At 35.6% G+C, this 24,487-nt stretch overlaps 1 protein-coding gene across 2 annotated transcripts; it reads left to right on the plus strand.

The window, feature by feature from the left end:
• Nucleotides 1–539: 539 nt before the first annotated feature.
• Nucleotides 540–22,064, plus strand: LOC142616231 (uncharacterized). Of its 2 annotated transcripts, XM_075789116.1 has the most exons (22): nucleotides 540–1,632; nucleotides 3,136–3,251; nucleotides 5,333–5,541; nucleotides 6,205–6,324; nucleotides 6,684–6,812; nucleotides 6,901–7,026; nucleotides 8,061–8,116; nucleotides 8,226–8,325; nucleotides 8,450–8,567; nucleotides 8,785–8,994; nucleotides 11,140–11,455; nucleotides 11,906–11,999; nucleotides 12,323–12,431; nucleotides 12,720–12,991; nucleotides 13,121–13,248; nucleotides 13,365–13,599; nucleotides 19,503–19,691; nucleotides 19,820–20,109; nucleotides 20,188–20,371; nucleotides 20,486–20,728; nucleotides 21,388–21,473; nucleotides 21,602–22,064. In XM_075789116.1, exons 1-22 carry the CDS (start codon nucleotides 797–799, stop codon nucleotides 21,747–21,749), a joined length of 4,314 nt encoding a protein of 1,437 aa, XP_075645231.1. In that variant the 5' UTR covers nucleotides 540–796; the 3' UTR covers nucleotides 21,750–22,064. The 2 variants fall into 2 exon arrangements, with proteins under 2 accessions (XP_075645231.1, XP_075645238.1); XM_075789123.1 differs by lacking the exons at nucleotides 540–1,632; nucleotides 3,136–3,251 and having other exon boundaries at nucleotides 5,359–5,426.
• The last annotated feature ends 2,423 nt before the right edge of the window (nucleotides 22,065–24,487 follow it).

The raw sequence follows: 24,487 nt of genomic DNA on the forward strand, positions 1-24,487 counted from the left end.
TGAACCTAATGCTCCAACAATTAACGATTTGTGACATCAACAAGTGTGAATTTTTTTTGTTAAATTTGTTGTGTTTATAGACCCTCTCACCTCTCAATATTGTTTTCGTAAAGAACAAGACATTGGGAATCCTTGTTCCATATTTGGACTTTGGAATTAGCTAGTACCTTTGAAGATTTTTGACTTATTTACTGAAGTAGTTAAAAAAAAATTTTTTTTCTAGGTAAGAATGTGAAGGTATTTTTGTCTGCTCTCAAAAAATCCAACCAAACACATACCTCAGTGGGATGTGTGTTGCTCACAAGTTGGGTTTGTTTTTGGGGTCAATTGAAAAGTCCCAGCCCAACAACTCCAAAACCCGAATAATATGCGGAGTCTGTTCTCTGTAGAGTGTAGACTGACTGGCACTGAAGTGTGTAGGTGCCTAAAAGAAGCACACGTGCGATGCACGTGTAAAGATCCTTTCCCTTTGACTGTTCTCCTCTTGGCCTTCCCTGTCTGTCTAGCTGTTACTCTCTTTTCTCACCATTGCCCGCTCTCTCTCTCTCTCCCTCTCTCTCGCTCTCGCTCTCACCATTTCTGTCAGCATCACTATACAATTCCTCAAACTTTCACGTATATACAAATTCAAATTCCACCCAAACTTTTCATCAAAACCCCTACACTTCAATTCAGTTTCAATTTCAATAATTCAATCCCGTTCTCCTCCTTAACATTCAAAATTTCCCAAAAACCCTCTCTCTCAGAGTTAGGGTTAGGGTTTTATTCGTTTCTGTAATGACTTTCACCTCCTCCAATGGCCCACACTTTCTCTTCCTCATACACCTTCAAATTCTTCCTTCTTAGCTTCCTCCTCACCATAAACCCTACCCTCAGCTTCACCAACGATGAATTCTCGATTCTAGGGTTCGATGACCATCTCCTCGATGCCTTTCACGGGGATTACACTCCACCGTCACCGCCTCCACCTCCTCCGCCGCCTCACCCTCCCTCGCTCATTTGCGAGGACGATCTTCACGGTATTGGGTCCCTTAACACCTCCTGTGTCCTCAACTCTAGCTTAATTTTCATTGATGATGTCTATATAGAAGGAAATGGAAGCCTATGTATAGGTCCTGGTGTGAATTTGAGTTGTGCTGTGTTTGGTTGCTCAATCACTTTTAATATGAGTGGGGGTTTTAGTTTAGGTAGTAATTCGGTTATAATCGCTGGGTCGGTGAGGGTGTATTCGTGGAATGCGAGTTTGTTGAAGGGGTCAATGATAAATGTGAGTGCGATGGCGGGTATTCCCCCGGCGCAGACTAGTGGCACGCCATCGGGGGTGCAGGGCGCTGGTGGAGGGCATGGTGGGAGGGGTGCTAGTTGCGTATTGGATAACACAAAGCTCCCGGACGATGTGTGGGGCGGTGATGCCTATTCATGGTCATCTTTGGATGCCCCCTCTAGTTATGGGAGTAAGGGTGGGACCACTGTTAAAGAAGAGAATTATGGCGGGGAAGGTGGTGGGAAGATTTGGATTGAGGTGAATACTACGATGGAGGCTAGTGGGGATCTTTTCGCAGATGGAGGCGATGGTGGTGTCAAGGGTGGAGGAGGGTCTGGTGGTAGCATTTTTGTTAAAGCTCAAAGAATGTAATTATCTTTCCCTATTGCAATTTAATTTGAAATAGAAATAATCATCAACTAATGCTTTATGCTTGTGCAAATTGTTATAGCTAATTGATAATGAATTGTTAAGCTACCAGTTTATCATGTCTGATTTATTTTTGTCATTTTTCTTTCTTTGGGAAAAAAATTTATTGGTCACCTTTTTATTGCTTAACATGTGTCATATGTTTCCTTATATTTCCATATGATTTCTGAATGGTTCATTGCTTATAACAGTGCATAATGTCATAATCTGCTTAATGCTAAGTGCTAACATCTCAAACTAAAGAAAGGCCAGTTCTAATACTACATGATTTAAGGAACAAGGTTTTTAGCTTGAGATATCAGATATTACATTCTTCACCAGATTAAATGAAAATGTTTTAATTACGATGTCATGACCTGGTAACAACTGTGCCTTCTTGTAATTGCTAATGTAGCCCAAATAAACCTAGCACATGCCATAACATTCCACAATTTGAAGTCACACAAAAATCCATACAATCTGGGTCTGGGGTATTACATTCAATACCAAGTTTAGAGTTTTAATCAGAATTTTTTCCCATAAGTCAAACTTATGTCAGGACCATCGGATAGATTCCAAGTTGATCCCCACATTCTCATGATTTGGGGGACCTTATCGCAACTGTATAGAGATGAGTTTAGGGTGAATTATCTATCTATACTACTATTTAAGGGGCTTCCCCTGTTTGGAATCCTCATTTTGTGGTTCAAAAATACCCTTGTACCCAACGTTTAAACAGATTCAAAATTGGAGGATAACCTAGTAAAAATATATCTCAAACTCCCATATGAAACATGGCCTACAAAATTGGACCACTCTTTTGTTGGTTTTCAAACTCAACTCTCCCACGTAATCCTCATTTTCTTTTTTCCTATATCAAGACTTATCTGTTTCTTTTGTCCCTTTTTTTTCACTGTTTCCTAACTCTAATTTTTTTTTCAAACCTCTTCTTTATTTTGAAATTAAAAAAAAAAAAAACTCCTAACATAAGACTACTACTATAACCTCTCATTCATATCCTTAAATTTAGGTACTACTACCATATATATATATATATATACTTTTTTTTTTTTTTCTGAATTTCAAGCCAGTTGCCAAAACAAAAACATAAATAAATGCCCTCTCCCGCAACCTTTCTTTTCACTGAGACATAAGCAGAGGTAATTTTCTTAATACTCATCTTTTTTTAATGATTTCTTGCTAGCATGTTTGTATGTGTGTCTTTATTTTATACACGTTTATAATTCTGAAAAGATTTTCCTCTAACTCTCTTTAGGCGTTCAAACTTGAAACACTCTTCTATACTAAAACTGGTGTATGTATCAATTGTTCACTTTGTATATAGAAACACAATTTTTTTTTTAAAATTAAAAAAAAAATAGCCTTTGAAGTTTTCAGAGGCTAGTTATTTATAATTGGCTTAGAAACATCCTCAACTAATAATATCCCTCTGTGAAGAACAGGACTGGAAGTGGTAGGATAAGCGCCACTGGGGGTAATGGATTTGCTGGAGGTGGGGGTGGAAGAGTTTCCATCCATGTTTTCAGCAGGCACGATGATACACAAATCTTTATTTATGGTGAGACTCAGATTATTATTTCACTATATGTTTTTATCCTTAAATAAATGCCTCATAAAACTTCATTTTGGGTCATTTGGTGAAAAACTTATATTTGAAACAAGCTTTTGAACTTTCCAATTTTTGTATATTATTACTGGTATATGTGCTTCGATATACTGTTTCAGCACATTATCGTTTTAATAATATGTTAAGTGATTCAAGAAAAGAAAAAAGAAGAAGAAGAGATTAGTGGGGGAGAGAGGAGGAGGAGATGGTGTGGTTTGAAGTTTTTTTTTGGGGGGGGGGGGTGTGGGGGTTGGCTTATGGGAGATATAGCCTTGTCTCCTTCTTTTTTATGGGAGAGGTTGAAGAAAGGTAGAGTATGGCTGAAAATTTTCTCTTCTTTAAATGAACTTCTAGGTCGTGATAAACTTATACCATCAAGTTAGTCAAAGGCAAAAGGCAACCTTAAGGCACCAAGAGTTGGTATCACCCTAGGCTTGAGGTGACGAAAAGACACTCACCTGAGTGATGCGAGCCGCCAAATTCTAAATCTAGTTATCATACATATAACAAACTCAAATCACATGTTTCCTATTAGACATGATTGGAATTTTTCAAAACACACACACACGCACACAGCAACTATCAAAGCTAAAAGATTATGATTGAAATTTTAAAAATAAAATCTAATTCTAAATTGAGGAGAGAGAGACCCACTAACTTGAATTATATTTTAAAACTATTCTTTTTGCCGAATTATAAAAGACCCTCTCTTTTTTTGCTGAATTTATTGAGGCTCTCGCCTCAAGAACCTTATAGGTTGTTTTAGGCGCTCGCCTAGGCCCTTAAGCAAGCTCTTCACTAAAGGTGTCTTGCCTTAGGGCTTCCAAGGTATTTCAGTGGCATCTCACCCGAGCGCTGGCTCGCCTTTGTCTGCAGTGTGTAGCAGAAAGCTTTAACTATATATCCAAAAGGGTGGTTTGATAAATCCTGATAGTTGGCAGAGAATGCATGAATCAAGTATGCCATTTGAACAAAAAAGATGGTTGGTATACATCTCAAGGAGAATTCTACAAGAGAAATATTTAATTCAAAATTTAAAATTTTAAAGAAAGATAATGTGCAGTTTTTTTTCAAGCCTGTGCAAGAGAATACTACTTGGTGGATTGAAGATATACATCTTTGTTAAATTGATCTTTTTTGGTTCCTAAAACTTATTAGGGGTTCATTTATTGACTAATCTGACTGTTTGATCTGACAGATTAAGTGGCAAATAGGTTTAAGCCTGGAGTATTTGGTCTGTTGGTTGGTGGTTGAATTATAAATTCTTAGCTTTATAGTGCCTCTATTTCCTAATTTTTGTTCTAATTAGAGCTGATTACTTTGTTTTCTATCAGTTTGCATGGTTTTTACCCTTGAAAAAGGGTTGACTCAAATATTATTGAAATTGGTAAAAATACTTGCAGTTAATTAGTTGCCTTTTTGCTGCAAGTTTTAGAGATATTGACTTTGCTGCCTTTTTTCCCAATAATTTAGGAGGAGCTTTGTCACCATATAGGCTGCGATACTGATGTAGGACAAATTAGGAAATATCCCGGCGTGTATTGAACCAACAAAGTGCCTATTGCTCAAACACTCAATTTTATTAATCAACTTATTCTATCACCTTTGAATACATTGAGCACAATATATATAAAAGACTCCTACTAGTAGTAATAGGATTCCTCCTAGTATTAGGACTACTAATAACGCCTAATAATAAAACTTGGACCTAAAGAAAATAAACCTAAAATACTTAGAATATTCTAGAAGATCCTAGACTCAACTAAATTACCAAAAATACCCTTAATTCGCAGGAATTGCAGAGATTACAGATTTTCCCCTGAATATAAAATTGACCATAACTAATAAAATAAAAACCCAAATTAAAATCTGTTTTAATCCTAAAAGACTCATACTTACAATTGGACTTCACATGAGGACGCGATACAATAATTCTTGAATAGGCAAATTTGCAAAGAAATAGCATCTTAATCTTCCATGACTTCATAAATAACAACAATTATGTTATCTCATGCTTGTCATTTTGTTTGCAGGAGGAAGGAGTTTAGGCTGTCCTGATAATTCAGGTGCTGCAGGGACATATTATGATGCTGTTCCTCGGAGTCTCGTTGTCAGCAATCACAATAGGTCCACAATAACTGACACACTTCTGTTAGAGTTTCCTAAACAGCCACTTTGGACAAATGTTTACATTGAAAATCATGCAAAGGCTTTGGTCCCTTTGTTTTGGAGCCGTGTTCAGGTCATTGAAGAACTAACATCTAGTGGCCCTATCTGAATGTATTGTGTGTTTAATTCCTTTATAGGTGATCATTGTTTTATGCTGAGACTAAGATGACTCTTTTACCGGACAATATCCTAATTATGCATTTACATGTCAACATCACCCATTACACAAATTACATTAATGGCTCAATTTGAGAATACTGAATGACAGATACAGATAATAACACTTTGTTATACTTGAATTTGAGTGCTCAACAAAGTATGTTGCTGCACATGACTTCCTTATAGCTGGTATAGTTGTTGGGGTTGTAATGTTATTGTTTTGCTTCTTCTCAAAGAAAGATGCTCATGTCAATAAGCAAATTGTTTCAGAGAACTCTTTTTAGGAGTCGTGTGGAATAGAGAGAATTTAATTTTGATTAATGCCATAGGAACATTGTGAAAAGTTTAAAAGAGTTTCTATGCAAACTATGAAGTAGAAGTCAGTAGGCCAAATCTCCTTATTAATATATATATATATATATATATATATATATATATATATATATATATATATATCTTAAGCAAACTATGTCATCAATAGTTGATAATTTTTTGTTAATAGGTTTGTCACTGTTTGAACTAAAGTAGTCATGGTTCATGGGTTTATTTTATTTAAAATTAATAATGCATTTTACAGGTTCGTGGACAAATTCATTTATCATGTGGTGCAGTCTTGACCTTTGGGCTTGCACATTTTGCTACATCAGAGTTTGAGTTAATGGCTGAAGAGCTTTTAATGAGTGACTCTACTGTTAAGGCAAGTGAGAAGCATTTTTATTTTATTTTATTTTTGCATGTTTTTTTTATAATTTTCATTTTAGATTCAAGAATTTCCCTTTAGTGATAAGATGCACCCTTGCATTTTTTTTTTTCAATAGGAAAAGCCCACTTTAGAATAGTTATTTGACATGCTGTGGTGGTGTATTTTATCTGCCTGCTGAATGATATAACCTTTGTAAGGCATATTTATCTGAACTTCATCTTTATTACATTGCCTCTATTGCCATAAGGAATAGTTTCAATCTTTTCACATCCACCCATCTTCTTTTGTTAAATGTTTATCATGGATTATTGGTTAGATATGCTGATCTTCATGTTACATACAATTATATTTAGATATATGGAGCGCTTCGTATGTCTGTCAAAATGCATTTGATGTGGAATTCCAAAATGCTTATAGATGGTGGTAGCGATTCACTTGTGGCAACATCATTACTTGAGGCCAGCAATTTAGTAGTTCTCAAGGTACTTAATTTTCAATATTTTCCCATTACCTAACCACCCTTCATGTTGCTTTCACGTACGAGATTATGTTTCCATATTTGGTTGTCAGGAATCCTCTGTGATACATTCTAATGCAAATCTGGGAGTTCATGGACAAGGTTTTTTGAATTTGTCTGGACCAGGAAATCTGATTCAAGCACAACGGTTGATTTTATCATTATTTTATAGTGTCAAAGTAAGGTTTAGCTCCTTCATGTATTTTTTATTATCAACTTTCTTTGGAACTGCACTACAGGTTTATGAGAAAAAGTCATGGGTTAGGTTAATTTAGGAAACAATTATTGCAACAACCTATATCAAGCCAATGAGTTCTAGTTGAAATGACACCTACTCCCTTTGTAAGCGCAAAGTGGATGGTGAGGTCATGGGTTCAAAAACCACGTGCGCATGGTATTGCCTGAAAAAAAATGTGTGTGTGTATATATATATATATATATATATATCTAAGTTGAGGGAATGAGAAAAGGCAGAGGAAGACCAAAAGTCACATTAGTAGAAGTAATAAAAAAGTATATGTCAATTACAAGAGTAACAGAGAGTATGACTTTAGATAGAGTAGAATGAAAGAAAAGAATATATATGGCCAACCCTAACTAATTTGTCAATAATCCATAGCCGACCCCAAATTTTGGAACTAAGAATATTCACTTGTGCAAAAATTTCTGTCTATTTTAGCATAAAAAACTTATTTTTTTCTATTTTATATACTTTTCAAATCATCCCACATCAGATTATCTATTTTACACTACATTTCATTAAAATATCAAATTTTCTGGATTTTTAAATTGTATCTCTTTCTTCAGACATAACCACCACCATCCACTCTATTCCTTCATCCTCAAGATACTTAATGAAAGAATAAACAACTAAATGCAAAATGAAAGTGTCAGTGTAAATTTACATGGTTATTGAAGCAAATTTGTAAATTTGCATAATTATATACGGACTGATGTGGGTTGTTTTTAGGCAAAATTGTGTAAACTCTACACCTTTTTCTATTATACATAGACTGATGTGAATGCTCTAAGGCTTTTGTTTATTGTTATATATATTTTTTCTATTTGATTCTTTCTCCAATATGCTCTTATGGTGTTTCTTGTTGTGAATTCTGAATTTTTAGTAATTTGCTACTATATTCGCATGGCAATTAAATCTACTGCATAGCTTTACCATTTGCTCATGTGGTGATTCTATCTTTATAACATGAAGGTTGGACCTGGATCTGTTTTGCGAGGTCCCCTAGAGAATGGAAGTATTAATGATTCGTAAGTGATAATTATCTAGTCCATAATGCTTCCATTACTTATTCAGTTTAATATTCGTTCTTTTGGATTTACCATTTTGTTTTAAAAATCATTCTTTTGGATTTGATAGGACGCCAAAGCTCTACTGTGAACTTGCAGATTGCCCCATGGAACTACTTCATCCTCCAGAAGACTGTAATGTGAACTCTACGTTGCCCTTCACTCTTCAGGTGTTCCATTAGCCAGATTGAGCACTAAGTACTTATCTGGTCATATTAGTGAATGGCTCAAGCTATTAATTGGAGAATGGCCTTTGTATATCTCAAAATTGATTGGATTGGCTTTCTGCTGCAGATTTGTAGGGTTGAAGATATCATTGTTGAAGGCATTGTAACGGGATCTGTTGTTCATTTCCACTGGGTTAGAACTGTGGTTGTCCACTCTTCTGGAGCAATTATTGCATCTGGGCTGGGTATGACCTTTGCCTCTTTTGTTAAAAATCCACACAATAATAACCAATCAATTTATGGAGTTTTTAATTCATAAACAGAATATCTTTCTTTGGAAACATATTTTCCGTTCTGCCATTTATTACATTGTTAAATTCATATTTCATAGTTAACTGAACCACACATTTCTAAGTTGCATCCTGTTGTGTGGATTCTTCTTGCTTTATTGGTTCCATACAGGCTGCATTGGTGGAGTGGGCAAAGGAAGAATTACTGAAATTGGTCTTGGTGGTGGCGGTGGACATGGTGGCAGAGGGGGTGATGGGTATTATAATGGCAGTTTTATTGATGGTGGCGATGCCTATGGAGATGCTGATTTACCTTGTGAGCTTGGTAGCGGTAGTGGAAATGATAGCCTTGCTGGTGCAACTGCTGGTGGTGGTATTATCAGTAAGTCTTTGAATGTGTTTAGTTAGTATTTTTTTTTTTCCTCAATTATGTTGTGTACTCTAGATGAGACTAAAGCAATGCAATCATTAAAGGCATGAAGCTGAGACATTAAGCATATTATTCCCTCCATCCCAATTTTAATGTCTCGGTTTCTCTCGAGACATTTCAAAATACATATATTATTTCTTCAATTTCCTGTATTTTCCTTACTTTTTTTTTTAAAGCAAACAAAATTCTTCAAAAATCGTGTTATAACTAATATAAAATAAATGGCACTTTTAGAAAGAGCACTATGTTTTTACTTCTAAAAAAAAAATAGTAGTCATGCCATTTCAAACCCATAAATATAAATTGGAAGGGAAAGAGTAATGTGTCTTATGCATTCTTTACTCACACATAGGGCCGCCTGAGGAGCTTGAATGCCAACATGATCACTCGTTTAAGTCTCATTCATGAGGCATAGTTTTTATGTTGCAAACCTTTCCTTATATCCGAAGCTAGCTGAAGGCTCACATGTTCTACGTTAACTGCCTATTGAAATCGACAAAACGGAAAAGATCTACAACCACGACCTTACCAATTATTGAAAGGCTCCCCTCCTTGTCTTGAATAGTGTGAATAGGAACAATATTTGTAATGAAAATGTTGAAGACCAATTTGCCACTTGTCGGCTTAGTGTAAAGGAGAATGCTGTTTCTCTCAACTAAATAAGTTTCTAGTTCCCAAAACACCTCATGAAGTGAAGCAGACTACAAAACATGCATGCAGGAAATGCTTTATTTTTTATAGATGAATAATAATTTTATTGACTAAAAAAGGGACACCAACTGGCACATGGGAAATGTATCAAAGGTGCGATACAATCAACAAAGATTACAGTAATAAAGAAAGTCTAGCAAACTAGAGGATTGACTACTCAAGAAAGCCATCCAATCATACAAAAAGGCATTGAAAAATGAACTTCACTTCCAGCATAGATCGTTCCAAGCCTTCGAATGTCCATCTATTCCGTTCTCTCCAAAGACTCCACGAGGCCTAAAGGAATAGCATTCCAAATCTCTCCATTACAGCATCTATCATATTGACCCTTCCAACAAGCCAGTAGCTCCACAACCCTTTGTGGCATAGCCCTTTGATCCACTGATGCTTGCTTACACATACAGCACCAATCCACTATGATAATCTTCTCTTTTGTAGTTTATCAATCTTTAGGATCTTGCCCAAGGCAGTGGTCCAAGCTAAAAAAAAAAAAAAACCTAACTTGGCAGATACTTTAACCTTCCAAATACTCTTCCAAGGAAAAGGAAGCGCATTCCCACATGTGGCACTGTGGTAAGACTTTACTTCAAAAAACTTACTCTCAGTAGTTACCCAATAATTTGTATCCTCAACACCCCTTCGTATATTTGTGGTATAAATCTGACAGAGAAAGATCTGCCAGGATGCCCATCTCCCAATCATGTAGAGCTCTCTCGGGATGCTCATCTCCCAGCCATCCCACTCGCTTCCATACTTAACAGCCACTACTCTTCTTCGTAGAGCATCCTTTTCTTTCGCAAAATGCCACCACCATTTACCCAACAAAGACTGAATGAAAGACAACAAATTATGCTTTCTATTATTATTATTATTGTTGTTGTTGTTGTTGTTGTTGGGAAAATAGTGACGACTTTATATTTCATTTTTTGTGGAAGTTTTTTTTTTTTTTTTGGGTCTTTGTAATCATGCTTAGTTGAAGTTAAATCACTAAATATTTATATATTTTTATTCATTTTTCTTTTGGCATATTCTGTGATTCATGTTAGTATAGATAGTTTTTTTTTTGAAAGAAAGAAAAAAGGATTATATACATATGCACACTGTATTTTAAATGGCAGAGGGATTCTATGTGGTTGATGCTTTAGTAGGAGAACTAATGGACAATACATGTTTCTGAGGTTTTTTTTAGCTGGTATCCACATTCTGATACTAAATAAATAGTCCTGTTATCAAATTTTCCAGCACCTACTAAGACCAATCATCTTTTATATTTTACTTTTTATTTTTCCCTGATCTTGATTATCTTGGCCAAGTTATATTATGTTTTTTATGATTATTTTTCTTTGATGGATACTCATAATTTTATAAATTTGGTCTTGTAAACAGTCATGGGTTCAATAGAGCACTCATTGTCGAGTTTGTCTCTGGATGGTTCACTTAGAGCCGATGGAGAAACCTTTGGAGAAGATGGTCGGACTATGTCAAGCATAGGACCTGGGGGTGGATCTGGTGGAACTATTCTTTTGTTTGTTCGTTCATTGGCACTTGGTGGTGGTTCTTTTATCTCAACTGGCGGAGGACATGGTAGTAAGAGTGGTGGTGGTGGTGGCGGTGGTGGACGAATTCACTTCCATTGGTCAGATATACCAGTCGGGGATGCATATCTACCCATAGCAAGTGTGAAGGGGAGCATTTATACCGGGTTTGTACATCTTTTTAAGTACCATACAATATACCTATGATGATCAGGTTGTCCAAATTTACTGCTATCTTGGCCTAAATTAGTCTCTTACATAGTGTTAATGTCTTCTGTGATAGCTCTGTTACTTCCTGATGTTTCCGATGGAGACAACCAGGGAATCCCCCTCACCCACTTAAAATGTATCAGAAAAAAATTTGCTTCTTCTCCATGTAAAAGTACTTAACATAAATGTTGTTTAGAGGGGGTGGGTTGGGGTTCAAAACATTGAGTGATTAGGTTACAACTTATGGAAGAGAAGGCCAATCATTTCTTGGTTTCCCATAACTAAATCCGAATGCTTTGTTGACATTGTGATGATCTGGTTTTCTCTTCAGTATTACCATTATTTTGGCCTTTGTGAAATCAATCAGGCTTTGAGACCCTTTTTTTCCCCTTTCTCCCTAATTGCAGGGGAGGAGTTGGTAGAGGTCAGGGCCGTGCTGGGGAAAACGGTACAGTCACTGGGAAGGCCTGCCCAAAAGGGCTTTATGGTACCTTTTGTGAGGTAGATTTTTCATCAACATATCATTTGATTTCTGGACTTATTTTAAGGTCTATGTTAGTAATGTATAATGTTTAACATGGAGTTAAAATGCGTTTATGACTGATGTTTAGTGTAGTTGGCATAGCTTCGAAACTGTAGTTGACTTCCTAGTTTGGTTGGTTTGAATTATTTACTGCATAGACTTTTCAAATTGTAGCTAGATCCTTAAGTATCAGTTTGTTGGTGAGATAGTTCACTGCAATTTAATGACAATTTTATGAAGTTGCTTATTTTTTATTTATTTATATGTGCTTATGTTTACTGTATGAATAATTGTGCTTCAGGAATGCCCTGTTGGCACGTTTAAGAATGTCAGCGGGTCTGATAGAGCCTTTTGTCATGATTGCCCATCACATGAGCTTCCACATCGTGGCATATATATTACTGTTAGAGGTACCTCTAATAATTAACTGCTACTCACTTCTGGGCAACAGGACATTACATTGCTGCAAGCTTTATTTTTAACTCTCTTTTTCTTTCAAATACTTCTTTTCCAAGATTTGCAGACTCATTGAGTGGTGATAAAAGCGGGTTTTTCCTTTCTTCTTCTCCTTTATTTATATAGTTGATTTAAATTCTACCATGGATGGTCAAAGTCTTGTCAGACAATAATAAACCATAAAGACCTCCCCTCTCTTTGGGTTACTTAGTTCTTAAATCTCATTCCAATCCTTTTAACAGGTGGTGTAACTGAGAGTCCTTGTCCATACAAGTGCATCTCTGACAGATATCACATGCCGCATTGTTATACAGCACTTGAAGAGTTAGTGTACACTTTTGGTGGTCCGTGGTTATTTGGCCTTATTCTCTTGGGTATCCTCATCCTGTTAGCTCTAGTGCTTAGTGTTGCTCGGATGAAATTTGTTGGTGGGGATGAATTACCAGCCCTTGTTCCTGCTCGACCTGGCTCTCGAATCGACAATTCCTTCCCTTTCCTAGAGTCATTAAATGAGGTCCATCTCCAAATTCTTCCTTCTGCTATTCATGCTTTCTCATCTGACATACTGATAGTAATGCACTAACTTAAAAGGCCTGCTTTGGTTTGCTTCTTATTGTTTTGAAATTGATCCTTTGGATTTCAGGTTTTGGAAACAAATAGAACAGAGGAATCACAAGGTCATGTGCACAGAATGTATTTCCTGGGGCCAAATACTTTCAAGGAACCTTGGCATCTACCTCACTTTCCTCCTGAACAAGTAAAAGAGATTGTGTAAGTTCTTTATCTCTCTCTGGTGTATGAATTGATGGTTAGATGTCTGCTGCACTAATAATGCTGTCTAATATTTTGTTATAATAATAAAGCTATTTATTTCATTGTCATGGCAGTTATGAGGATGCGTTCAATAGATTTGTGGATGAGATTAATGGCTTAGCTGCTTATCAGTGGTGGGAAGGATCAGTTTACAGCATTCTCTCTCTTCTTGCATATCCACTTGCATGGTCATGGCTACAGCGGTGTCGAAAGAAGAAATTACAGTGTCTTCGTGAATTTGTTCGATCTGAATATGATCATGCCTGCCTGCGTTCTTGCCGTTCACGTGCTCTCTATGAAGGGCTTAAGGTTAATATCTTTACAAAATATATTCCCAAATTTTCTTCCTTATCTTTAAAATTATATGGGTTTCTTTGGAGTTAGTGGATTTGAGGATTTTAATAACATAGATCTAGAGGCTCTATAACATATGAAATCTATTGTCTTGTAATGTGCAACATTATTCCTTGTCTTCAGGTTTTTAAAACCTTGTAGGGAAAACATGTGTTGGGTTTGTTAACTAAACCCTAACACAAAATATTATTTATATATAAAGAATTACAGTGCATTACTGTTTTTCACCTAGCTTATACCCATAATACTCCACCTCAAGCTGGAGAGTATATATCATACAATCCTATCTTGTTACATAATAAACTCAAACGAGCCTTACATAAAAAGTTTTGATAAACATATCAGCAATTTGGACTCTTGTAGAAACATATGGAGTAACAATTACACCATTGTCTACTTTCTACTTTCTACTTTTTGTCGAGTAATATGACAATCTACTTCTATATGCTTGGTTCGCTCATGGAACACACGATTGGAGGCAATGTGAATTGCTGCTTGATTATCACAATGCATAGTCATAGGCACCTTAACAACAGATTTTAATTCCTCAAGTAAATGCTTAATTTACATAAGCTCACATGATGTGTGTGTCATGGCCATATACTTAATCTCTATGCTAGATTTGGCTGCAACAATTTGTTTATTACTTTTCTAGGTAATCGGGCTTCCTCCCAGAAAAGTGCAATACCCAGTAGTGGATTTTCTGTCTTAGTAATCCTACTTAATCAGCATTAGTAAAGGATTCTAGCCGTAGGTGACTGTTAGCCTTATACAAAAGATCACAACCTGGATGTGCTTTAAGATACCTCAGAATTTGAATAACTGCCTCCCAATGTGGAAGGCGAGGATCTTTACTAACTGCAAATGATATATCTAGGCAAGTAATTGTCAGATAATTTAGTTTATCAACCAGACGATGATATCTCTTAGGATTAGATAACAACTCTCTCTGATGTTCATGCTATTTGACATTAGGATCCATAGGAGTCTCCATTAGATTAAATCCTAACAAGTCAGTTTCTTCCAAAATATCCAACACACACTTTCTTTGTGATAAATTGAGGCCTTCTTTAGATTGTGCTACCTCAATACCTAAGAAATAACGAATTTTTGCCAAATCCTTAGTTCGAAAGGAATGTTGAAGGTATCTCTTCAAATCATCAATACCCTTCATGTCATCACCAGTGATTATAATATCAACATACACTATCAACGAAATCGTTCCTCTTGCAAAGGTATGAGAAAACACAGAGTGATCAGATTGGCAATGTCACAATCCAAACTTTAACACTACTTCACTGAATTTACCAAACCAAGCTCTGGGAGATTTTTTAAGACCAAAGATGGTCTTATGCATTCTACACACTTTTCTAGACTCCCTCTAAGTAACAAACTCAAATGGTTGCTTCATATACACCTCTTCCTTCAAATCTCTATTTAAGAAGGCATTTTTAACGTCTAATTGAAGGAAAGGCCAGCCCAAATTAGCAACTAAGGAGATCAAAATCCTGGCAAAAGAAATTTTAGCAACAGTAGAGAATGTCTTTGAACAGTCGACGCTATATGTCTGGGTATACCCTTTGGCATCCAAGCGAGCCTTCAAACACTCAATAAAACCATCATGCAAGTATTTTACAATAGACACCCAATGACAACCAACAATAGTTTCTAATTTTTTCCTAGAGGACTAGTAACTAAAGCCCAAGTAGCATTTTGAGACAAGGCAGACGTTTCTACTTCCATTGCAGACTTCCAACCAGGGTTGGACATAGCCTCATGGACAACTTAGGAACAACAATAGAATTCAAGGACGTTGTAAAAGCATGGAGAGATGAAGACAAATGGCCTAAGCGACAAACTGAAATATAGGATGAGAGGTACAAGTACGTTTACCTATGCATAGAGCAATTGGAAGAGAGTTAGGTTCAAGAGGCGGATCACTAAGCAGGGAAGAAGTCTCAGTTGGAGGTTTCTTCCGACGACGGTAGACCTAGAGTGATTTATGGGGAAAAGATTTGGTAGGAGACACAAGTGGTAAGTGACGAAGACAAGTAAGAGAACTATCACTATCAACCGGAATGAGAGAAATAGGATTGAGACTCATTAAAGGTGACATCAACACTAATGAAATGATGTCGAAGAGTTGATGAGTAACATTGGCATCCCTTCTAAGCATGAGTGTACCCCAAGAAAAACACATTTAATTGAATGAGGATCATGTTTGTCACATCCTGACCTAAGATCAACATAGCACACAACCAAAGATCTTAGGAGGTAGATGAAATAAAGGTGCATTAAGGGATCTGACCACCAAACAGTAGATGGCATGCAATTAATCAAGTGACAGGAAATTAATCAATGGCCCAGTTGTTAGATTTGTGCCAACGACTCTCTTCGATTGGTCTCAGTGTTGGGGTCTTTCAGGTTGTTCTACTATTATTGATTTTCTTTTGTCTCTTAGAATAGGATTTCGATTCCTTTATTTCTTTTTGTTGCTATGTTGTTCTTTGTTCGCTATCATGAACTTTGTGTATCTTTTATTCTTTTCTATTAATAATATTACTTTCTTACCTATAAAAAAAAAAGTGATTTGGGAACACACATATGAAACAATAGGACATGGGTGACCTCTAACAAATGACGCATTTTGCATTCAGCAACGCCATTTTTTTTTTTTTGTGGAGTATGGGGGCATGAAGATTGGTGAATTATATCATGATCATCAAAAAATTGAGACAAGGATGTATGAAAATGTTCACGGCTTGAAAAATACTAAGTGAAGCATTAAACCGAGTCTTTATTTCCATAAATACAGTTTTGAAAATTGAGCACAATTCAAACAGACCTTTCTTTCATAAGATAAAGATAGGTGACCCTAGAATAATCATCAACAAAAATGACAAAATATCTAAATCCCGACAATGAAAGAGTTTAAAGGACCCCAAATATCAGAATAAACTAAATGAAAAGTACTGCTGACACAACTCTTATGCCTAGAGACCCTAGTTGTTTACCCAATTGACATGCTTCACATTGTAAGGACTCAATTTGATGACACGATGGGACTAACAACTTCAAATTCTTGAGAGATGGATGACTAAGGTGACAATGATGCTGAAAAGGTGATATATACAAGTGAGAAGCTACTTAACTGGAAGAACCATGCCAATCTAGGTAGTAGGGTCCACCAGCTTCATGCCCTCCACAAAGAATCTTCCCTGCCTTGAGATCCTAAAAGATACAATTAGTGGATAAAAATATGGCAAGGAAATTCAATAGTTTAGTAAGCTTACTAATCAACATAATATTAAAAGGAAAATCAAGAATATATAACAAGAGAGACAAAGATTAGGACTGAGATTGGCAGTGCCCAAGCCTGAAACTATAGTGGTTAAGCTATCTGACAAAGTAACATTGGAAAAATTGCTAGAGTGCTCAAGGTTAGAGAGTAAACTTGAGGTACTAGTCATATGATTAGTAGCACCTGAGTCAATGACCCAAGGGTCCTGAAAGTCAAGATAAGCAATGGAAGTACCTTATTGAGCCAAAGTAGCTGTAGAGTCTGGTCCAACAGAATTAGAATGCATAGACAGGATGTGATTGTACTCTTCCTCGGGGATAGATGTTGGTGGAAGTGATCGTGAGGTCGAATCTTCACCCTAAAAACTAGCTTGGTGAGCTGAGGGTTTACTATACAAGTCCCAACAGAAGTCTACAATATGATTCTCACCATGACAATAAGGGCACTTATGAAGGTCACGTTCTCTACCATGATCCCCTTGTTCACGACCTCCATGGCCTCGATCTCCATGACCATCTCTATTACTCCCCGTAGAAGTATCAAAAGCATATTTATCACTAGAAGGTAATGTATCAGTACTAGAGAAAGGGAATGTAGCAGTACTAGAGTCAGATAGTGGTCTGTCTAAGTCTACCAAAAACTTCACTCAAGGTCAAGGAAGGGAAGTCTTTACTAGCCAAAATTTGTGATTTCACTGGATCCAAAATTTTAGGTAAGCCAGAGGGGAAGCAAGCAACATGCATATAATCTTGTTGTTTCTCATAGTTTTAACATTAGAGGAGATGGGTTGATAAATATTAAGTTCTTGACATATACCCTTAAACTTGTTATAATAGTCTTCCAAAGATGAATCACTAAGAGTCATGGAGAGATAAGCTTGATGAAGATCATAAATTTGCTTCAAAGTATTAAACCAGAGTAAAGTTCCTTGGCCTGTTCCCAAAGAAGTTTAGCAGTTGGTAAGAAAACAAAACTTCAACTGGTCTTAGACTCCAACTTATTCCACAGGCAACTCCTAATTTGTGCATCTTCGACTCTCCAATCAGCATATTTATAGTCTGTAGATGCGGGGGGGTCCACTAATCATGTAATCAAACTTCTTTCTTCCAAGAAGGAACACTTCAACTGCCTGGGCCCACTGAGCGTAATTACTTCAATTAAGACGAATGAAAGTAATAGATAACATGTTTGGAGGCAATAAATAATTACTGGGTTGAATACTAACTTTGGTCTCCATAGCAGCCATCTGATCAACACACCCACAATAAATAAATAAGCCAGTGTACCTGAAACTAACTAACTACAACTAGACAAATTCAACACCACAAAGTCCAATAGTCAGCAAGTCCAAAGGCCATTCACTATGGCCACTCCAACAAGACCAATAAATATTTCCTCAGCAACACAAACAACATCAAACCAGCAACACAAATAACATCAAACCACCAGCACCGGGTAATATGTCCAATGACCAAACCACAAAAAGAAGTTCCAGTAAAGATCACCCAAACAGAAAAATCATAACATAGCTGACTGAAAAACAACAATAATCTGAATCATAGAAAACAAGATTGATACCCAAGGCTGGAGATCCAGTGGCAGCGCTAAGATCGGATCTATGGCTGGTGGCGAAAAAGTGTGCAGGTGGGTTGCTAGAGGAAGGCGACAAGAACCATGATGGCATGACGGTCAGCCGGTCAGGTGATGGCAGAACAGTGTTGCGTGAACCACAAAGTAGTCTACGGAGCTAGTCGATGCCTCCAACCATTGTATTTGGGTTCGTCAGTGGAAAGAGGTTGGATTGTGGTTGTTGGCGGCAGAAAGTGGATGATTTGTGGTTGTCGGCTGCAGAAAGGTGGTGGGTTGTGGTTGTGTGGTAATGATAGATAGGGGCTTGTTCTGATATCATGTTGTGGGGAAAATGTGCATTGGGTTTGTTAACTAAACCCTAACACAAAATATTATTTATGTATAAAGGAGTACAATGATATTACTGTTTTGCCCTTAGCTTATACACATAACATGCCTTATAATTATGAGATCATTTTGTTGGCATTTTAAACTTTCAAAAGTCAATATAAGGCTAATGGATCTTCTTTAAATTCCATCTTCCTTCTTTATTGGTGGATCAATGACTTTTTTGAGAAACTATCAATAGGATTTACATTGTCAAACATAATTATCTATCACCCAAACCTTCATCTGGTAGTGCATGAGGCAGCAGTTTAGAACTCTTCCTGTTTCACGAGGTAGAACAAAGATTTCTGCCATGGCCCATTGCAGATTGCATGTGTTTATGGATTGAACGAGATTCAAGCTGGGCAAATGGTTGAATTTGCCAGCTGTGTGAAAGGAATAGCCTGTCTTTATAATACATGATGAATTCTTTCTAACAAGCTCAACAACTTATAAATTTGTAATGTCTCTAATTGACTACAATGTGAATCCTTATTGTTCTGATGTGTTTTTGCTAACATCATCTGTTTGCACAAGCATTTTATTGGATTATAATGGATTCAACAATTGCCATGTTAATGGTTATCCTCTTATGTTTCAGGTGTCTGCAACTTCTGATCTGATGCTTGCTTATGTGGACTTTTTCCTTGGAGGGGATGAAAAGAGAGCTGATCTTCCTCCTCGTCTTCATCAGAGATTTCCAATGTCTCTAGTGTTTGGAGGAGATGGAAGTTACATGGCTCCTTTTTCTCTACATAGTGATAATATTCTTACTAGCCTCATGAGTCAGGTTTGGTATCTCTAAATGTATAACGTTTTAAGCTTCTCTTTTATGTGTGTTCTTGCACCGCATATATCATGTATTAGTATACCTAATGGAATGAATCTGCTGATTTTCATTTTTGACCCACCTTTCAGTCTATTCCACCTACCATATGGTATCGACTTGTGGCGGGTCTAAATGCTCAACTACGCTTAGTTCGCCATGGACACCTAAAACTATCTTTAGGTCATGTTATAAGCTGGCTTGAAACCCATGCAAACTTTACTTTAAGTACATATGGTGTACGTGTTGATCTAGCTTGGTTTCAGCCTACAGCTTCTGGATATTGCCACTTCGGACTACTGGTATGTGCTATTGAAAATGAAAGTGCCCAGCCATCAATTGAAAGTCAAGAAACATCATTGCCACCTGAGCAACAGTCATGGTAACAATTTGCTTGTGATTCTCTTTGTTGCTGGTCATATAAAGTCGTGCTAAATTTTCTTTCCTTTATAATTTGCAGTTTGCACAGAAGTGATAGGGTGGAGCGACTAGACCATTCGAGAGTCAGTGAGCATTCAATGACATGCAAGAGGACTTTTGGAGGGATTTTACATGCCAAGAGCTTACGGATGCTTAAAGAGAGGAAGGCTATATGTTATCCTTTCTTTTTCATAGTTCATAATTCAAAGCCTGTTGGCCATCAGGTGGTTAAAATGCTTGTAGTCTAGTGTCATTGAATCTACAAAAGATATCCTTATTATAAAATCTGGTTGTATCATTTGGTTTCTGTTCTAACTCTTTGTCACCCATTTTTGCAGGATCTTGTTGGTTTGGTCATCTCCATATTACTGTTAGGAGATTTTAGCTTAGTCCTGCTTACTTTGCTACAAATGTATTCTATTTCTCTATTGGACTTCCTTTTAGTTCTGTTTGTTCTTCCTCTTGGTGTTTTATTTCCGTTCCCAGCTGGAATCAGTGCTTTGTTTAGTCACGGACCTAGGCGGTCAGCAGGTCTTGCCCGTATATATGCTCTGTGGAATATCACATCCTTGATCAATGTTGTGAGTTGTCTCAACCCCCCATGTCTTCAACATTTGAGAAAAAATACTTCTTATTTTGTTGAGAATGAATGCTTGAAAGTAAACACAATTATGGGAAGGTTGTTCCAGAAATGTGCCAGTCAATTAAAAAATTTATTTGAAATTCCAGAAATAATTTTTTTTCCAATTCTTAATTGCTCACCATGCTTGTGACATGATCATTAAAAGATATTGTTTCAAACTAGCGTTAATTTAGGAAAGATGGTTTGTAAAATCGTATGAGATTACTTGTATTGGTCAAACTCGTGTTTTGAGTCTTTTGACTGCTATGGAAGTTTTTATTTTTTATGATTTTTTGTTTTTGTTTTTGTTGTTTTTTTTTATATTATTTATATTATTTGTTTTTTTATGTACAACATTGGGGCTGCTTATAACTCACCCACATTTCACTAAGGTACAAATTTCCAAAAAGAAATTGGATAACTAACTAATGACTTTGCATTCACCAGTGTTGTAAACAAGTAACATTCTGAATTGCTTGTCTCGGTTTCTATAAATACCAAATGCAGCCTAGGATGATTCTGATTGCTTTTGGCTATTTAGTATCCTTCCATAAAGAGACATGTACATGTTGCCTGCTTGATTCTAATAGTCTCAGAACACACTTTCTCCTGTAACAGGTAGTTGCCTTTATGTGTGGATTACTTCATTATACTACCCATTCAAGTAAAAAGCATCTCAACTTTCAGTCCTGGAATTTTAGCGTGTAAGTAGCTTGTAGCACATGGCACTAATTAAATTTGACTCTTACCAGTTATAGTGAATGCAGCAACGACTCAAATAATCATAATCTGGAATGTTTTTCATCTGTTTGTGGTTTGATGGGAAATGCAGGGATGAAAGTGAATGGTGGATGCTTCCTTGTGGTTTAGTGCTGTGTAAAATTATCCAAGCAAGACTCATTGATTGCCATGTAGCTAACCAGGAAATTCAAGACTTCTCATTGTATAGCAGTGACCCTGAAGTGTTCTGGCAGTCATGAGGCATTCTGTGTACAGCCTAAAGTTAGATAGGGGCCTTTTTTTTTTGCCCTAATTATTTTTTTTTCTAATACATATTTTGAAATAGCAGAAAAGGTCGCACATAGGATTTAATTTAATTTTTGAGAGGACAAGTGGTGCATATGGGGGGGGAAGGAGAAAGAGAGACATCAATAGTAGCCCCTGTTAACAAGTTGGGAAAGTTTGCTCCTATATATTTCTTTGTAACCTGTTCTCTCTCTTTTGGCCCGAATTGGATTACCTGTTCAATCCCAATTATCATGCTTAATTTAATTTCTTGAAAGATTCCATGGTTTTTTTTTCCCTTGTTCTATTTCTTTTCTATTTTTGGTAGTCTGCTTGGTGCCTTTATGGCTTTTAACGGTTAGGGATAATAATACTTTCTGAGGCGAACCTTGGTTCTCTTAACTGCCTCTTAAATTGGATTATGATATTGGTTACCTCTTCACTGCCTCTTAAATTGGATTATGATGGGGAGGGTATATATTTTGACTGCATACGGGCCTTTATATTTAGGCAGGCCTCGTTTGGTTGGGGAAAGGAAAAGGGAGAGGATAGAAAAAATAAAGACATAAAAGAGATTTTTTAGTTTTTTTCTTTTGTGTTTGGTTGGAGGTGGAAAAGTAGGAATGGAAAACATTTTTTTTTGGTTAAGAAGAAAAATGAGAGCATAAAAAGTGTGGTTTGTATAAATTTACTCTTATCTACATGTTTCATAATATATAATATATAAGAAATTATTTTTTTATAGAATTTTTTTTTTTTTTTTTCTGAGAAAATATACAAGAAATGATTTGACATATCATTAAATTGACATAAGACAATTATTAATTATTTTAATTTCCTTATCTATTTATTTTATATATAAAAAATGTGATTAATTAAATTGGTTAAAATAATATATTAAAAAAAATCTCAGATTTTTTATTTTAAAAAAATTGAGATAATTATATATATATATATATTTTAAAATCCCAGTAGACAGCACAATTGAGATATCAATGGGCAACAAAACAAATTTGTTGGTATTGCTGCTGTTACGTTAATATTGGACAAGGAAAAGTAGAAAAGAAGAAAGTTAGGTTAATATTGGACTAGGAAAAGTAGAAAAGAAGAAAGTTTGAACTTTGAATAGGACTTGGACAAGGAAAAATAGGAAGGAAGAAAAGTTTCAAGGGTAATGCTGGTGCCACGTAAAGTGGCACAACTTGTGTTGTAACTCACTTTCGAATTGTGAGTGATTAAAAGGTATCTCCACATACACCTATCATCATCCCTTCATGTTAAAATTTTTATTTTTGAGAAGAAATTGTGTTATAATCTAATTAGTGATAAATTGAAAAATGTATATATCACTATATTAAGATAATTGGATCTTCAAAAACTTGAGATTAATACATAGTTATTTTAAGAATCATCTCAACAAATAAAAGAGACAAAAATCATTTTCTAATTTTCCCTCCATCTTTACAAAACTTCTATGGCTTTACTTTGGACTAAACTGCAGAAGGAGGCTATGAATAGCAATCAATGTAACTCTACTTTTTATCCTCGAAAAATTACAATATCACGCAACTGTCGTTCTTGCGAAAGATTTGCATATGTGACTCTATTCTTAGTTTCTCGCCCTTTTTGTGTTCCAACTCTAAACTCACTGTTAAAATTAAGTTTGATTTGCTCTATATTTTTTCCCCTTCTCTTTACTCTTTAGCTTATGAAGCAGACAACTGGTCTGCATTGCTCCAATTTTCAAGAGACTCTTCACCACGTGTGTGATTTGAAGTGGTTACCATGTGTGATGAGGCTTTTTATTTTTTTTTTTTTAATGTCATAATTTTTTATTTATAACCAAATTTTCTATAACAACTTTCATATAATTCACGTATCACAAAAAGTCATAAAATTACCAATTCATAATATATGTAATTGAGAAAGTATGATACACAATATAAATAAATTGACAAGGTAGTATATAAATTTTGTTTAAAAGCTTAACAATTTTGATTGGAAAACGCTTGAACATTGAGAAGAATTCAATATATGAAACAGTAAGTGCGGAAGAAGATAGTATCAATTAGAAATATAATGAAAAAGAAACTGAAGGTATATTGTGGGTTTGGAGCTTGTGAGATCTAATATAATTAGAATTTTGCCTTATGCATTCAACAACATTGGAAAGGGGAAGAGATGAACAAATGAAAGGAGAATTTTTTTTTTTTTTTTTCCAGGAAGTTGTAAGTTTTTAAGTAGGTTTGATCCTTTTTTTTTTTTGGAAGTTTCATGGTTATTATTAATTTATGGAATCTGTTTTTAGAACGTGGGAATTGGATAGTTTTTTTTTTTTTTTTTTAAGGAATTGTAGGTAGTTGTTTGTGGTTACTTATTAAAATTTCAAAAAAAAAAAAAAAAGTTAGAAAGTGTAAGGAGATGTGGTGCCTAATTTTATGGAATATGAAAAAAAGTGGTGAAAAATGTTTCTTTTTATTAAATTTAAATTTACCTAAAATTATGAGTTTTATTTAGAGTCCACGGCTTAAATTTTAAGCCTTGGAAGCCCCTTAAATAATAGTATAAATAACGTTATAATGTATATATAAAAAACTAAAATTATTAAACTATAATACATCGTATAATATATATATATATATATATATATATATATATATATATATATATTAGCGTTATTTTTTGGTTAAGCAAATAATTGATCGTTATTTTA

Source organism: Castanea sativa, chromosome 1, assembly GCF_040712315.1.
Source record: "Castanea sativa cultivar Marrone di Chiusa Pesio chromosome 1, ASM4071231v1".
Lineage (NCBI taxonomy): Eukaryota > Viridiplantae > Streptophyta > Magnoliopsida > Fagales > Fagaceae > Castanea > Castanea sativa.

Coding starts and splice junctions, on each gene's coding strand:
- LOC142616231 (XM_075789116.1), top strand. CDS start 797: ATGGCCCACACTTTCTCTTCCTCATACACCTTCAAATTCTTCCTTCTT. Junction 3,252..5,332: donor TACACAAATCTTTATTTATG/GTGAGACTCAGA, acceptor TTTTGTTTGCAG/GAGGAAGGAGTTTAGGCTGT. Junction 13,249..13,364: donor GAACAAGTAAAAGAGATTGT/GTAAGTTCTTTA, acceptor TTGTCATGGCAG/TTATGAGGATGCGTTCAATA.